General features: G+C 37.0%; 1 protein-coding gene across 1 annotated transcript in view; it reads left to right on the top strand.

Moving 5' to 3' along the window:
• The window catches only part of LOC134654766 (dystrophin, isoforms A/C/F/G/H-like), a 141,518-nt gene extending 127,344 nt beyond the window's left edge, over positions 1 to 14,174 (top strand). Inside the window, exons 3-6 of the mRNA XM_063510239.1 lie at positions 6,235 to 6,446; positions 9,841 to 9,995; positions 12,052 to 12,270; positions 14,171 to 14,174. Of these exons, the coding sequence (XP_063366309.1) occupies positions 6,235 to 6,446; positions 9,841 to 9,995; positions 12,052 to 12,270; positions 14,171 to 14,174 (590 nt within the window). The remainder of the gene's footprint in view (positions 1 to 6,234; positions 6,447 to 9,840; positions 9,996 to 12,051; positions 12,271 to 14,170) is intronic.
• The last annotated feature ends 2,349 nt before the right edge of the window (positions 14,175 to 16,523 follow it).

Here is a 16,523-nt window from a genome sequence, read left to right as displayed (position 1 = left end):
TTTTATTTGGTGTTGTCTGAGTTTTGTTTTCCACTACAAATACTTAGCGATACACTTACTGCATTCAAAAAATAATCCCACCTAAACAAAGATCTTATGCGAGTTAATTTTGAACCATACTTTCCCAAGTAATTTGGGACTAAAATTGGGTGGTTACACGGTATAATACAATATTATATCAATGTTGAACAACACATAACACAACAAAACACTAACTACTTATGGCTGTTTGAAACACTTGTAATTACGTATAACTAACTAGAGATTTGCATCTACTAAGTTTGTGCGAGTACGTAAACTACGAGTGCCGCGGACCACGCAAACTTTGAACTTGAGTCGCGATAACGACGCGACGAGTCCTAAACACAATTTTATTAATATCAGCAGAAGCCGGATGCCGGATGCTCGAGAGCACGACCGCTTCCTCATTTAATCATGTAGGATCTGGGGCATGCATCATTGGCATTTATTTTTATTTAAAAAAACTGTGACATACTGTAAGAGCGGTATCGCACTACGTCCGATCCGAATCCGTGAAAATATGGTCCGAAGTAGTCGTAGAACTATTTCTATGGTAATTTACGCACTAAATCAGTCTGATTTCTTTCCGAAATCGGATGACGGAGTTCGGATCTAGTGCGTAAATTACCATAGAAATAGTTCTACGGCTACTTCGGACCATATTTTCACGGGTTCGGATCGGATTCGGATCGGACGTAGTGCGAAACCGCTCTAAAGAAGGTAATTGTAAAGTTGGTTACTTTGATTTTATCCGAACCGATATCGGATGTAGGATCCTAAATCTACAGCGTTCGGTTGCGGGGTGTGGCCCACGGCGCGCCGTGCCTGCTTCACAATAGCAAACATCGGTCCAACAGCTAAATGGGGTCAAATAAGTCTGAAATTATCGGCAGTGGCATGTGGCCTCTATGAAAAAGACAGATGTTAGAGAGTACCCTGAGTTACTGAAGTCTGCCTTATCCTTAAATAAATAAATACAGAAAAAACATAAATTCCATATAATTTTCAAAAACAAACAAAAAAGGAAGGGGCATGTATTATTTATTTGTTTATATTAAACATCAAATTACGTAAAAATATTTTCTATAGGTAAAGGTAATATCCAGATTACAAAATGGGGACTACGTAACGAAGCGGCCACGTGACGTCGTCCCCTTTTAGTCTTAAGGGGCCCACTGATTAACAGTCCGCCGGACGGTATCGGCCTGTCAGTTGTTCGGAACTGTCAAAATTTTGTTCAAACTGACAGGCCGATACCGTCCGGCAGACTGTTAATCAGTGGGCCCCTTTAAATAGCTTTCCGTCTGTTGTGGCGGCCGCTGATTGCTTCTGAACCGCATGTCGTCCTAACGAGAGAACTTACCTACTAACTACCAGCACATTTACCAAGCTTACCAACTACTTTGTTAAAGAACAGTTATTACGCCTAGTTAGTACGAATATAGGGATCAATTTACACTGGTCCGAGATGAATTTAAAACGTTTTCAACGGATACGTCGCTTCATCCGCAATATGATTTGAATGTAGTGTGTAAAGTTTGTTACTCCGAGGTTAATAAGTTAACTAAATCGATTAGGTTAGGCTATAAGAAACTCTGAGGAAGTAGATGCGAGAGTTAGTGATTTAATTGGTTATAATCTGACCATGGGTCCCACGGTCCCACCCATGGTGGTAGGTGGGTTTAACCCATAGTTTTATAGTTCACAGTTTCAAAAACTACATAGGTAGATATAAAATGGAAACACATATTTGTTACTGACTCTCTCAGGTTCACTCCAGGTTTTTATTTAATCCATTGCGTCCTTAAAAATGTTTAAATATTTTCTTCTTTTTGAGGCATTTAATATTATTCGTTTTTATAGTTTTATATATATGGATATATGAAAAACAAATCATCCTAATTCATGTGAAATTCCTGGATTAGATTAATCTATCCACAAATTATTCATAAATGATAGTCAAAAGGCCGCGCGAGTCTAAATGCAGGGTTAACCCGAGGACTCGATCATTACTGGATGGCCGAGTTGCAAATCTTTTTTTAACGAGCTTTAAGCCGTCCGCCCGTCCCACGGGATTAACTGAGTTATAGGTTATAGGTGCGATATTGTGGTTGGTTCTGTGGTGGGATAATGAGTTATGTGATTTTTTTAGTTATTGTCCGCTTTGAAGTGGGTTGAAATTTAGCAGTAAGTGAGAAATATGGCTTATTTTATTTACTACTTTTACTTATTGTTATGAATTACTGAATAGTATGATAATATACTCAAAGCACACCATATTATATCTTAAGAGTCCTTAGCGACCACAAATCTTGATGTACCTACAGAAAATGTTTTTGTACCGTTTTGTATTACGAATAAAATGGTGTTTTTCGTGACGAAGTTGGTTTTTTCTTTAATAAGACATGCATATGTGGAGGTTAAGCTTTTACACTTAGGTAAGCCAATGTTCGAAATATCAATTATAGAATGAAAACCCCAACCCGCATGGAATCACATTTTCCGCACCAATACCGGCCAGAAATATTCCACTTCCCGGTCTCTAATACCTGCAGCATTACCGGCCATGTTTCACTGATTGTCGCACCTGTTCGAGGCCGTTTAGGCGTTTTGTGGCTCGTCGGCGGGCATATAATATGTTGGAGGGAATATATTGCGGGCCTAATGAGGCGGTCAACGCCATCTGGTGAACGGTACCTCTACCTAGTTATATGCCTAGAAGTTAAATCCATGAAGTTAGATCCATGTCGTATCTTTAGCAAAATTTTGACGTATCTTAAAGTTCAAATCAGGCCTTACGGAATAAGGCCTTACGGTATTGCTGGAAGACGAGTAAACTTTCAGGGTAGGTACTCATACACAGCCTTAAAAAGAGTAATATTGCGTGAAAGAATATTGTACTGAGAACAGTTGCACGTGTTTCAAATACCTACATTTATAAATAAGTTTTAATAATCTTGACTACTCTCTAGAATCTATTACAAATAGCCACATTATATTACGATACACGAAATTTGGAAATGTGCTAACGTTAAATAGAATTTGTAATTCGTGTACACGAATGGTTTTGCGCAGGACTAAGCTTGATCAAACCACCGGGCCCACTTTGGGCTAATCAGGAATGTAGCGACCATGATATAGGAATGCTAATGAGTGGTCGATGTACGCTACACTGTATCTACGCTACGCTGTATCTACGTGGTATAGTGCACTAACACTAAGTGGTACTAACAACAAAACTAACGTACCAACATGATAATCGTACATCGATGTAGGTACCTAAAGTAGCGAAAATAAATGGCTTAACATTTCACAGCTGGGGCTCGTTTCTCAAAAGCTTGTAACTTGTAATACAAGCGATGTCACTTTTTGACAGCTATTGTTAGAAAGGGACTTCCACTTGTATTACAAGTTACAAGCTTTTGAGAAACGGGCCCCTGGTAGATAGCACTGTAAAGTTACTTAAGAGCTCCTAAAATTCGAACATCATAAAAAAAACTAACCACTATATAAAAATTGTTGATGGTGTTCCTTGAAAACAATCACAAAGTAGCATAATAAAATCGATGAACTAATAACATCCTTATGCATCCTTTAAAACAACTGACAAAAGCTATGCAAAATATTTCATATAAACTAAAAATTCTCGCTCCCGAAAATCATGCTTCCCTGAGCTGCGCTTCCCGTTCACGCGTCGGGCATGAAAATTAAAAAAAAACCTATTTAAAAAGTTTTTGTCCAGCCGTCGCTGAGCACCACTGTGCGCCTGTTAAGCGGCGCTTGCTCGACAGTGTAGCATCATCCACATTTGCATACTTTATATTGCACGCGCGTGTATTCGCTGTTTCGCGTTTAGTAAGTTGGTTCTGTAGTCGTAGTTTTTGCATTTATATTCCATTTGAGAGGGTGTCAACTCGCGGGTGAACGATGCACGTGGAATATTTTAGTCAAAATATTGTCTTAACAAGTAAACGTGAAAAGTGTTAGTTGTTTTACCTAATGAAAAAAGGGATAGTATTTTTCAGTGATTTTTTTCGCACACACAAACTTCGTGTGTTTTTATTACAACGTAATTGGTAATATTTACTTATATGATCGTATTTTTTAAATTGTCTATTTTTTAACGCGGTTGAGACCGTGTGGTTCAGGCATTAAATTTTCCAAGCGGATGTCATGGGTTTAAATCCTGACTCGTAATAATGCGTTGTTTGAAACTTATCTTTGCAATATCGATTTACAATTACCACATAGGTTAAGATCAGATTAGTAGTGAAAACTTCTGTTAAGTATACAGTAAATAGTAAAAATAGAAGAAAAGCTCTCGGTATTTCTTAGCGTATGAAATCTTGTTAAAATGTAACTAAATATTTTAAGAAAAGGAATGTTTCTTGTGCGTAGATAATTGGATATAGTATATCAAGTAAAGGTAAAACAAGTCGTGGAATTGAATATTTAGTTTCAAGAAGTTTTACTTTGTTTTATAAAACAAAATTACTTTTGTTGAAGAGTTGTACACTTCTTTAACTTCCTTAACCTCTGCTTTACTCGAAATTCATTTAGAATTATTTTCACCCAAAATATTTATGTGTGACTAATAAACCTTTCGTATAAATAAGTACCTACTGTAGTACGTGAAAACAGATACCATGAACTCACTGCACTTCAAAGCATTTTGTGCACATTTATATTCAAAGCAGCCAAAAGCACAAAATAACTCGAGCGCTTTCAATCGCGCAAAACTAATTGACAGTCTATTTTGTTTTGTACGCAGTTATTTTGTCCGTCCGTCGCGCTTCGCGGCCCACTGGGCAGCTAGCGATTTTCACAAGTTAACTCATTTTAAACCTTATTTTAAAGTCGTAAGGTCTATTGATTGTTAGAGGGCGTACCTCGAACCACAAACGAAAATTTGCCGCTCTGTCGCACTTACATAAGAATTTATAAGTGCGTCAGACGTCAGAGAGGCAAATATTAATTCGTGGTTCGCGGTAGGCCCCCAGTTGCTGTTGCTGTGCTGTTGATGAATTTCAAAACTTTAAATAACCCTTGCTGCTTTGTAAACAGAGTTCAAAATGCGTTAGTTTCTTGGAATTGTTTTAAGCGGGATAACATGATAATTATGATACGTTTTATCGAATTAAATTGAACTAAGTATATGTCGTGAGTATTAAAGTTTCATTTGCATGTGCTGCAAATAAATGAGGTTTTAGCTTGGATTCATTGATATTTTCATAAATTGTGAACATTATAATTGTCTGTGTTTTGTGATATAAATTGCAATCATATTGTATCATTAGAGCATTGACTGTTTTATGTGCCTGGCGACATAATTGGTTGTGTTACTTGTGTTACTATTAGTACCTGACCATTTTGTTTATGATGATGATGATGGTATCCTGTTATCCCTTATCAGGGACATAGGGCCCTCAAAAGGGGTTTCCATTTTTCGCGGTCCAGCGCGCATTTTGTTTATAACGAGTTAATATACATCATGGTCATAGATGTGTGTAAATAAAAACTGTAGATAGGTAACGGGAGCTTTTTAACCAATATACTTTGAAACAAACAATTGAGTAAAAATTTTACATGAAAATATGTTATTCATGTCACAACGTCCCTCAATTTTTACATTTAATATATGTTATCCCTACACCCTTATAGATACATAGAGAAATAAATATTTCCCAGACAAATATTTAGCATAACGTATGAACAAGTATTAAAAAGTTAATGTTTCGAATGTTTTTGATCCTTTGAAGAGCGCCCGCATTACACTTGTCGTACAAAGGCATCAGTCGGCTCTGTTGTTTTATGGAAGGAATTATACAAACATTTACCCGTGAATTATGTATATTTCGCTTATTTAAACATAGCGTTACGTTTTCATTCAGCTTGTCAAGAAGTGTATTGCAAATATTGCTGAAATTTTGCTGAAAATTAGTCAAATGATTTTTAATTTGGAGGGCATTGGGCCACCAAAGATGGGAGAAAAAAATTCCCATCTTTGGTGGCCCAATGCCCTCCAAATTAAAAATCATTTGACAAATTTTCAGCAAAAACCTTTTGTCCATTTTTTTGCTATCGTTATATCGTATCTTTAATTTATTTAATTTATTTATTATTAAAAGAGAATTTACAATAATTATTGTTACTTATCTGCCAAACTGCATAGCAGTATCGTATAGAAATTCTGATTTTTAACTTTATTTCCAGTGACCGCCCTCCGCGAGCACTGGGATGAGGCCAACGCGCGCGTGCTCCAGCGCAAGGCGCAGCTCGACGCCATGCTGGGCGACAGCCAGCGGTACGAGGCGAGGCGGCGAGACGCCGACGCCTGGCTGACGAGGATGGAGGCGAGGCTCGCTGCTATGGCGCAGCCGGGGCATACGGCCGATGTGCTGGAGATGCAGCTTAGAGAGCAGAAGGTAAGGCAGTGATAGATAAACGTGGTGATGCGATGAGACAAGGATCTCTCTGTGACTAAAATGGAGATGAGACTGGCTAATGTGCTGGAGATTCAGCTGAGAGAATAGAAGGTAAGATAGTGGCAGCGGTACGAGACGAGGCGGCGAGACGCCGATGCCTGGCTGACAAGAATGGAGGGACTGGCTGCTATGGCGCAAACGAGGCATACTGCTGATGTGATGTTGTGATGATGTGAGAAATAAGCTAAGGCTCTCTTTCCACTTAGGAGAAGATGAGCAGAGATGCGAGGAGACGTGCGTGATTCAACCAATAATTGCAGCATTAATTGTAATTCACATCCCTTCTCCGCTACGTAAGATTACAACCGATTGATTGATTTCCGCGCACGTCTCTTCTCATCTCTGCTCATCTCCGTCTCAGTGAAAAGGCAACCTTAGCTCCAAAAATCAGTTAGCATCATCATATTTGTTCCTCCATTGATCGCCAGTAAATACAAATCGACTGAATGTATTTACCTCACATAAGATAACAGTACCTAAATTGTCGAGCATAAAATAATTCCTTTCAAACGTGAATTTGAAATTTCCTCTACGCTTTGAGATTACACTTGAGAGCTATAAAAGCGAATCTATTTGCTCAGAACTCACATACAACGTGGCCTATTCTCGTTGCTCTTGAGTATATTGCATCGGAGACGCTCGGCGTAATTCAGATTGCACTTACTGCAAGTAGGGTACCTAGGGATGGCACGACCTTGATCAAAGTCCAACATAAAATGAGTTGGGCATATATAACAGCGATTGTTCCGAGGAATTCTTCGGATTATTTCCTCCATCGCTCTACGCCACAGCATTTCCATCTTCGCATAGATAGTTGGCAGTATCCAACTGTAGGAACGTTTGTCCAGTAACATCCAAGGAAATTGTAGAGTTGCAGCATTGTTGTCGTGCAATACGTCACTCGGGATTGACAGTGACGTTGCAGCAGTAAAGGTGACGTTTGGATGTCAAATGCAGCTTCATTACTGTTGCGGCCTTGTTGTTGCCGCCGATTAATTTTTAAATATCCTTGATAAAATGTGTGACATTTGCCGCTGCCGTCTTACTGGCCCAATTATGACGTTCATTCCGTCACTATGCTACGAAAACTCACGTATTTAACTATGTAATTATTTCAGTTTTCTAGCAACGATTCTCATCTTGCCTAGGCCCTCTGATGTCGATTTGCACCAAGAGACTGCATTGTCGCCCCGTCCCTACGTATTTGCAAGTCTGTCTGGCGAAACGCGAATATCTCGCGGCCACACTCCCGCATTTGCATAATTACTGTAAATGGCCTCAACTATCACTATTTGTTTATATTTTAACGGGAAAAGTCTAGAACTTGCTAGACTTCGTGCAGTGTTCGAAAATATTTAGCGCGTTTGAGTTTCTTCAGTTAACAATATGGCGCTTAATTTAATATCAGGATATATAATTTTGTACAAGAAATCTCCGTTAAAGCCTAAGAATAATAATGTATAGTATGCTATGTACACATGTAGATTATACACATCAAATATAAATTTTATGAAGCAATAATTAATTTAATTCAAAACAATCTCATCAGTTTTTTGCACCACATTTAAATTAAATTATAATACGTTATTAGCAAAATTGAAATAAAAATAAAAAGTGAATCTTTTTATAGTTTTATTTCTTCTTTCACTGACACGAATTTCAATTTTATTATTCATGAGCCTGCATAGGTAGGTATAAAAAATATCAGAATGAATACTCATTTCAGTATTTTCTTATATTAAGTATTTTGAGTCTGCCCGCTCGGTCCATACTTTAGCTAATTTGCATAGAGATCCCGCTAGTTTCTAAAGGCCCAGATACCCCGAGTAAATTGCATGGGCCCTCGTTTTACGCAAATTGTTTTCTTTTGTCCATTTTGCTTTGTGTCATATTATTATTTTGAATACATGAAGATGCCTTGGGCGACGCCCAAATTTGTTCTGCGTCTTGGGAGATGAAAAATTCTAATTATTGTAATCGATTTTGATACCTAATATTGTCTGTAATTAAGATAAATGTAGTAAGAGTATGTTTCGTTTTTCTCGCTAAGAAAATAGAAGGCTGCAACAGATAAAATTAATAAATTTTCGGCAAAGAATAGCTGTACAATTAAATAAACAGTAAAAGACAAAATCAAAGCGAGATTTATCTTAATTTTATATTAAGATGCTTCGAGTTTTATTCTTGATTAATTCGCTTTTATAATGAAGCTCTGGAGTGGTGTTTTATTACTTTTATTACATCTTTAATCACTATCACCCTTATTCATGAAGCTTTTCAAGCCTCGAGCAATTAGTTAATTTATGTTTTATCCCTTTCTTACAAATACATAAGTCAAAATAACAGATTAGTAACAGGTGTATTCTGATTTTAATAACAGATTATGAATTAGATCTGGATTAGGTTATGGATCTGATCGATCACTGTTAAAAGTGACGTTTTTGGTCGATTTTTATTTATTTATTTATTTCACTTCACTTTTGACACTGACAGATCAGAATACGACTGTAAGATAAACGATTTTTAGCTAATGAAGCTTGTAGCGCGTTTATAAATAACTTTTTATAAACGCGCCACATATATTATATTTTTTATAATATTCTTTGTACTTCTCGTTCTCGACTAGGATTAATCAAGAGTGGAAACACCCCTGAAGTTCTTCACCCTTATTAGTCATTTTACATTTTCTGTAATTTCCAAGGAAGAATGAAACTCAGTATCAAATTAAACTTCCTTGCAGACAATGTCGGACTTTGCAAACGGAAAGATAGTTTTACTTTGACTTGCGTTTTGCTAACAACGCGAAACAGGTTTTATAATTAATGCTTTACCCATTGTTATGCGTTGCTTAGTTTCGCTAAAGTTTGCTTATGCTGAAGTAATGAACCCTGATTTATTCCAACTGAAATAACGCCCGTGTCGACTGAATGAAAATAGGATGTTGAAATATTTGAGATTAAACGTCTTTAAACGCTTTATCATCTTGGTCATATTAAACACAATTCTGTTCTGCATCGGAACTATAGCGCTACTGAATCGCTAAATAATGTCGCCGTGTGCTCAATTGCTAAAAAATCTCCCTTAGTTAGATTAGAACGGTACATAACTGAATGATATTTTAACCAAGTATCTGACGGCCTCAGCACTCCTAGCACATGATTGGCGCGACAGTATCTCGTGGCGAGATAGACTACCCGTCTTTTTCTAACTATATTAATAAAAGTGGGACGGGTAGTCTTAAGCCTATCTCGCCGCTTTAGATACTTTCGCAAGCTAAGTTGTAAATATGAGTGTAAATTATTATTGATTGCTAATCTAAACTGTATGTTTCCAGTCGTTCCACGCCGAAGTGCATCAGTACAAGCACCAGGTCGAACTGTTCGGCCAACTGACGCAGCGCCTGATCGCCGTGTACCGCAACGATGACACGTCGCGCATCAAGCGGGCCACCGAGTCCATCAACCATCGGTACAACGAGCTTAATAACAGGTCAGTTTAGATCCCTATCGGTTCATGTATTTATATTCATTCTATAGACAAACTGCTTAAAATCTCCTGGACGGATAGAGTTACGAATGTGGAAGTACTTACTTAAAAGAATGAAGAAAAAGTTAGAGGTTTTGATCACGGTAAAAAGAAGAAAAATATCATATTTTGGACACAAATACAGAAATGACAAATATAATATAGTACAACTAATATAGGAAGGAAAAATTAATAGCAAAAGGGAAAGGGGAAGAAGGAGCAGGTGACCCCCCCCCTTCCCTTCCCCTTTTGCTATCAATTGACAACATTAAAAAATGGACGAACGTGGATAACATGGCATGGCATGGCATGGCAAGGCATAGCATGGCAAATGAAGAAGATAAGAAGATAATCTGACAACCGTTTAGGCATCATGTTAAAAATTACGATTAAATATGACATCTTTGGCGAACTTTGAAATTCTTGGCGGTCCACGCTCTACTCCCTCAATCTATGTTAAACACTACACGCACATGAAAACATTTGCAGGCCTATATCACTAAAGCCTAATTCCTTTCAACACATTTTTTTGTTGTTAAATCCAACGATATTATACAAAAAAAAATTGAAACTCTTCGTCAAAAACGTGGCCAAAGAAATAAAGGAAACAAAAACGAGCACTGACTTTTCTGCATAGTTACCTACACGTTCGTATTTTAAAAGCTAAAAAGCCCTTTTAAAATTAAAATAGTGCAATTTTCAGTGGACAAATTAAACTAGGTTACCGACCTCCGCTAAAAGTTGAGCAACATTTACACGCCGCACGGAATACTACAACGTGCTCCGTACACTTTATTCAAGCCAGGCACAAGACAATTATAATTTATAAAGTAAAGACTGTTAATGTCCATATAATATTGCATTATTATTAATTTTAACGCTACGTAATCGCGTATAATTACTTAAACTTTATTACCTCCAACGCGAAATGCGTTTTTTGTATCTATTAAAAAGACCACCACCCATTATTATTAATTTGTCTTTGGCTGCACCGTAAACTTCATTCAAACACAATTCGACCTTCCTAAGGGTGGAAAGCCGTTGTGTTTGTTCCGAATTTGGACCTTACCTACTATCAAATATAGTCCACACTCAAATGTAAACGGAATATGGCCGGCGTATACCGTAAATTTAATTCAGAAGTCAACTTTTAAAAGGCTTGATACATTTGCATTTTTTTGCAATTAAGACCTTATGCATTATGACATTGGGTTTATTGTTACAACGATGAGCTGAAAAAATCTATATTTTAGTAAATTATTTAAATAAACAAAACACATTTGTAACATTCGGTGGCAAAACAATGTAAAATAATAGTGCTGCCATCTTGTATCGCAGTAAAGTTAACTACTACAGCTAGTAAACGCCACCTAAAATTCATTTTGCACAGGTTGATGTTTCGTCGGCGGCCGTACAGCGCCACCTATCGAAAATGTTCCGAATCACGGGTAACTTCTAGCTACGACATGTGACGCTTAAGTTCAGAGAGAACTTGAATAATACCGGGTGTTACTGTTACTTCCATTTAACGAATGCTTTAAATAAATCTACGACTTCTTTTTCGCTGGCTATGAAATTCCGTTTCCTTTAAATTTGTCATTGGTCGTAGACTTAAACTTTTCGTATCATCAGTATTATCAGTAACATGTTAATTGTGGTGTCTGGTTATTTATAATTTCGAGGATTTAAAGTAAATTAGAGGATATAAGGACCAATTTAGAAGCAGTCACAGTGACAACATATTATGGGGTATTCGAAACAGGTGTTTTATATGCTTTTAGCGGTTTTAACGCGTAACATATTTTATTATAGCCGATAAAATGAAAATAAAACCAGAAAGTTCTCTTTTTTATTAAAAATTTCCGAGAAAATTTTAGAAACTTTCCGCACCTTGCTCATCTGTAATCTGACAACTCTGAAGTCGTACGCGTCTATAAGTTACAGTATTACCAAGGAATGTTTCCTTCAAAAATGCCTACCAATAAATAACTAATAATTCATGTCTTTTTCGCCCCCACAGCATCGTGGCTCGCGGCAAGGCCCTGCACTCTGCCGTCTCTTCTCTGCAGAACTTCGACCGGTCGCTGGAGAAGTTCGTGGCGTGGCTGAGCGAAGCGGAGTCGCTGCTCGACGCGGCTGAAAGGGACCCTCATCTGCTCAAGGTAAGCTTTCATTCTTTCTGGGACCCACATATTACTAGTTCGCGGTACGATATCAACCAATCAGTTAATCGCAAAAGGTAACAGTGGCGAATAACTGACCGGCTGATATCGTCCGGCGAACTGGTAATCTGTGGACCCCTTTAGCCTTCTTGCGTTCCGACAAGGTTCACGATTTGCTATGGTTCCTAGGTTCAAAGATGAACTTTACAGAAAATAATAGGCAACCCCCTCTCTGCATTACGACGTCAAAGTCACACCCGCCCTTTTGAAGCTTGTACACATTTAGTTCGAAAACTCGCCGACAGATGTCGCTACGTGTATCAGCCAGCCTATTATGGATAGCTTTATCCATCTTTATCCACGTGATAAAATAACTGTCACTGTTTAACACCGTGGGGAAGAAAGTGACGGACACCGTTTTATCACGCTGTCACGTAGACAAGAACGACCATCATATCCGTACAGAGCGCTTGTACACTACGAGATTAGTTCATATTTTTCGCAGCGCCATCTGTGTGTAGTGTCTTGAACTCGGTAGTACTTTCTTTCGAAGTACTGAGACCTTTGAAAATATTTCCCTTAACTTTCCCCTACAGCTTTTTCGAAAATGAGAAAGGTGGCAGCACTTGTGTTGCCGCAAGCGTATTATCGTTTTAAATGACGTAATGTTTGCTTATAGGAAGGGTTTAGTACTTTCTATAATATTTTCCGTTTTAAAATGAGAGCGTTTTATTAGAAATACTTAGCTAGTTTACTTTAGAGCGCAGAGCTTAGGTTTTTTATGCATAGAGAGCGGCAAGTTTTTTTATAACCAGTAGCAGAACTGGCTAACAATAAGTGGGCCAAGAACTTAAAATTATCTAGACATTTAGGCCAATTTGAACGTATAATTACACATCAAAATGTTATCTGATCGTTTTAATATCAAAATATAAGTTTGAATTGGCTTCCTGTTGTTAGTCTTAGCGGCCTCCTGGTTCGCTCGTTCGCTCAGCCACGCTCGTTCGTTGGACCTAAACAGTGAAATAATTATAACAAATTAAATGTTTTATAGACTATAATTTATGTGATTTAATACTAGGAAAATGGTGTATTGGGTAATATTCAAAACTGCGGTCGAGGTATAATTATGGAGAAGCAACAACATTCAGTTATATTTATCAGATAAATTCAGTGTTAGTCATTGGACCGTTTTTCGAAGTCAAAAATATATTGAGAGCTTCGCCTATAGACTAATGGCGTTATTCATAAACGGCTGCTAACTTAATCAGTTGATGATCGTCGTTTGTCCCTATCTGTCGTAATACTCGTAATGCCATAGAGAGGGATAATCCACGATCATCAGCTAATTAACTTAGCAGACGTTTATGAATAACGCCGTAAATATACATAATATTATTGTATATGTATATATTCCGTCTCTGTACCGATCCGATGTTTTGAACGAATATAATATTGCTCAAGTTTTGGGCATCTTTGCGCAGCCGGCGCTTTTTTTACCTTATTTTTTGGGTCACATTTAGCATATTTTTGGTTGAATACGATTTAAGGGGATATTCGGCCAACTTTGCATCGACTTGGACAGATCAAGCGAGGGAGTGTCAAATACAAAACAAAGAACAAATGCGTCATATTTATAAATTTGAAATGAATGAAGATATTGCCACGCCTTGTTATTTTTCAAATGTTATATAATAGAATATTAGAATACAGGCAACTAACACGCATTCAGATAAGTTTAACAAACCCAAACACACTTAGGTTGCGACTTGCGCTGTTTTGGTTTTCTTCCCAATTCTCTTGGGCACCTCCTGTGTCCATTATCAGATCAGCTCGATGGTACAGTCATCTGCAAAAATATGTTACCTACTCTTCGAACGCGGCAAAAACACATGACACGCTCTTATGGCTCTACAAATAAGATCGTGTCAGATATTTTTGCGGCCTATATTGTGTAACGTATTATTATTATTGCAGGTGAGTGTACCATAATATTGCATTGTCACACAATTTACATGTGTGAGAAATTTCAGGTCAAACGAATAAGATTTGAACCGAAAAAACATATTATTACAAACATTGCAAGTTAAATTATAGCTCTGTAGGGCTAAGATGGTCGGCTCTTTATCGTTTGTCACCATGCCTGTCACGTTCTAACAAATATGTTAGTGTGAAAGTGATGCATGGCATGACAGGTGATAAAAATGCGACTATGATACCGCTGCTGCTTGTAAAAAACATTACGCCATCTTTTTAACACAATTATTTTCCACTGCTCCCGACGAGTTTTAAATTTCAGCGTCAACCCGGCAACGCGACAAAACCGAAAGTTGGCGTGAACACTCTTAAACCAAAATGACACATGTCACTTACTTTTTCTTGTATATACGACTTTTTGTCATTGCGAGGGATCTTACAACATCACCGGTCTTACAAAAGGGCGTATGTAACCAAGCTTTCTTTTGGAGATACGAGCTTCTGGAGCAGTGCTAAATTGTAAAGAGTGCGTCAAAACTTTGCGCCAAGTTTCGTAACTCGGACCATTTACACGAACTTTGTTTATTTGTACAGGGTGTTTTCTACCGCAACAATAATAAGGGGTGTTTTTATAAAAATTGTCAAAGTAAAAGTTTTTTCTTTAATATTTTAGGGTCATCGGTTTACTTCTTTTTTCTGAAATTGCAGTCGAAAAATTATAGTTTGTATTTGATGTAAGAGCGTCATTTCAATCCTAAATCAGTAGGTATTAAGAACTGGTCAGAGAAATAAATGCTTTTAGCGCCCGGAAAATAATCTGATAAATGAACAGATAATTAAGTATGACCTATTGCTGATTGTACGTTCATTCGGTGTTCATTATAATTGGTGTATAATATTTTACCTGAGCTCAGAATTGTAATCGTACATCGATAGAGTTAGACCAAGCTAAGTTGACAGCGATTTTGATAGCACAGAATGTGTACTTGTACTTGCACAGTCTGTGCTAACGTCATAATTCCTTAGCCAGGCTCTTATTTGAAGTACATTTTAAATAATATTTTTAAAACATTAAAAACAAATTAAGTAAAATAAAAAGAGACAGCATTAATAATTCTCTCCACTTTCTCGTTCTATCGCTTGTGCTATTTTCTCAGCCGCGTTTTGTTACATTTTAATTTACATATTTAACTTACGCGTATTTCATATTCTTATCTTGACTCGTGTTTGCCTAGCCGAGGTTTGCTTGAGCGCCTTAATGTATTTTTAACTTAAGTAATGTATTGTAAAATTAAAGTATAAAGTCGGGTTACATAATAAATAAATATTATAGGACATTTTTACACAAATTGGCTAAGCCCCACAGTAAGCTCAAGAAGGCTTGTGTTGTGGGTACTCAGACAACGATAGATATAATATACAAATACTTAAATACATAGAAAACAACCATGACTCAGGAACAAATATCTGTGCTCATCACACAAATAAATGCCCTTACTGGGATTCGAACCCAGGACCGCGGCTTCACAGGCAGGGTCACTACAAATATCATCATATGTATATATCATATGGGTCATATTTTTGCAGGCAGGGTAATAAGGGTATCAACAAAACTAACCTAACACTGATTTAAACTTTCACGATTTTTACACATTATTAAATTATACAACGGGACTTAAATCGTCGGAGGTAAATCTTAAAACTTAGATACGCGATTAAGTCCCGTTGTATAATTTAATAAAACTAACCTAGTGTAAGCTGAGTAGGTATCTTACAAGAACACATTTCGCTGGGTGAGAATACGTTTGTGCCATACGCCACTTACATTGGTTTACAGGAGAGCGAAAAGAAGCAAAAAAAAAAAAATTCTCGAAAAGTTTTACATTTAGGAAATATTGAACTTACTTATCTTTTACGCACATATGTTTACTATTTATTATAGAACTAAACAAATATTGTGAATATAGTGGTAATCATGAAATAAAAGCACTTTTATTATTGCCATATCCGTTTTTGATGAGTAGGTAAATGTTAAACGTACAATGTATGATATGACACAAAAGTTGTGGATACCTATGTCACATTTTTGTGATAATTTTCTGTTAACAGAGTGTAATTATCCTATAGTAAAATGCGGATATGGCACAACATTTTTGAAAAATATGTTTTTTCAAAAATCGATTACTGTCAATTATAGCATATTTTTTGTTATTTTAGAAATCATTAAAAACCAGGGATCGGAACCGGTTTTTTGCAAAAACTTAGAAATAACCATATTTTTCGAATTATTTTATACTCGAAATGTAGGACTTAGTTGTGTTTTTAGGTTACGACTTCGTATTATTAGATTGCC

Source organism: Cydia amplana, chromosome 1 (genome assembly GCF_948474715.1).
Source record: "Cydia amplana chromosome 1, ilCydAmpl1.1, whole genome shotgun sequence".
In the NCBI taxonomy this organism is placed as follows: Eukaryota; Metazoa; Arthropoda; class Insecta; order Lepidoptera; family Tortricidae; genus Cydia; species Cydia amplana.
Note: the sequence above shows the minus strand (reverse complement) of the source record. Positions and strands in the feature narration are given on the sequence as shown.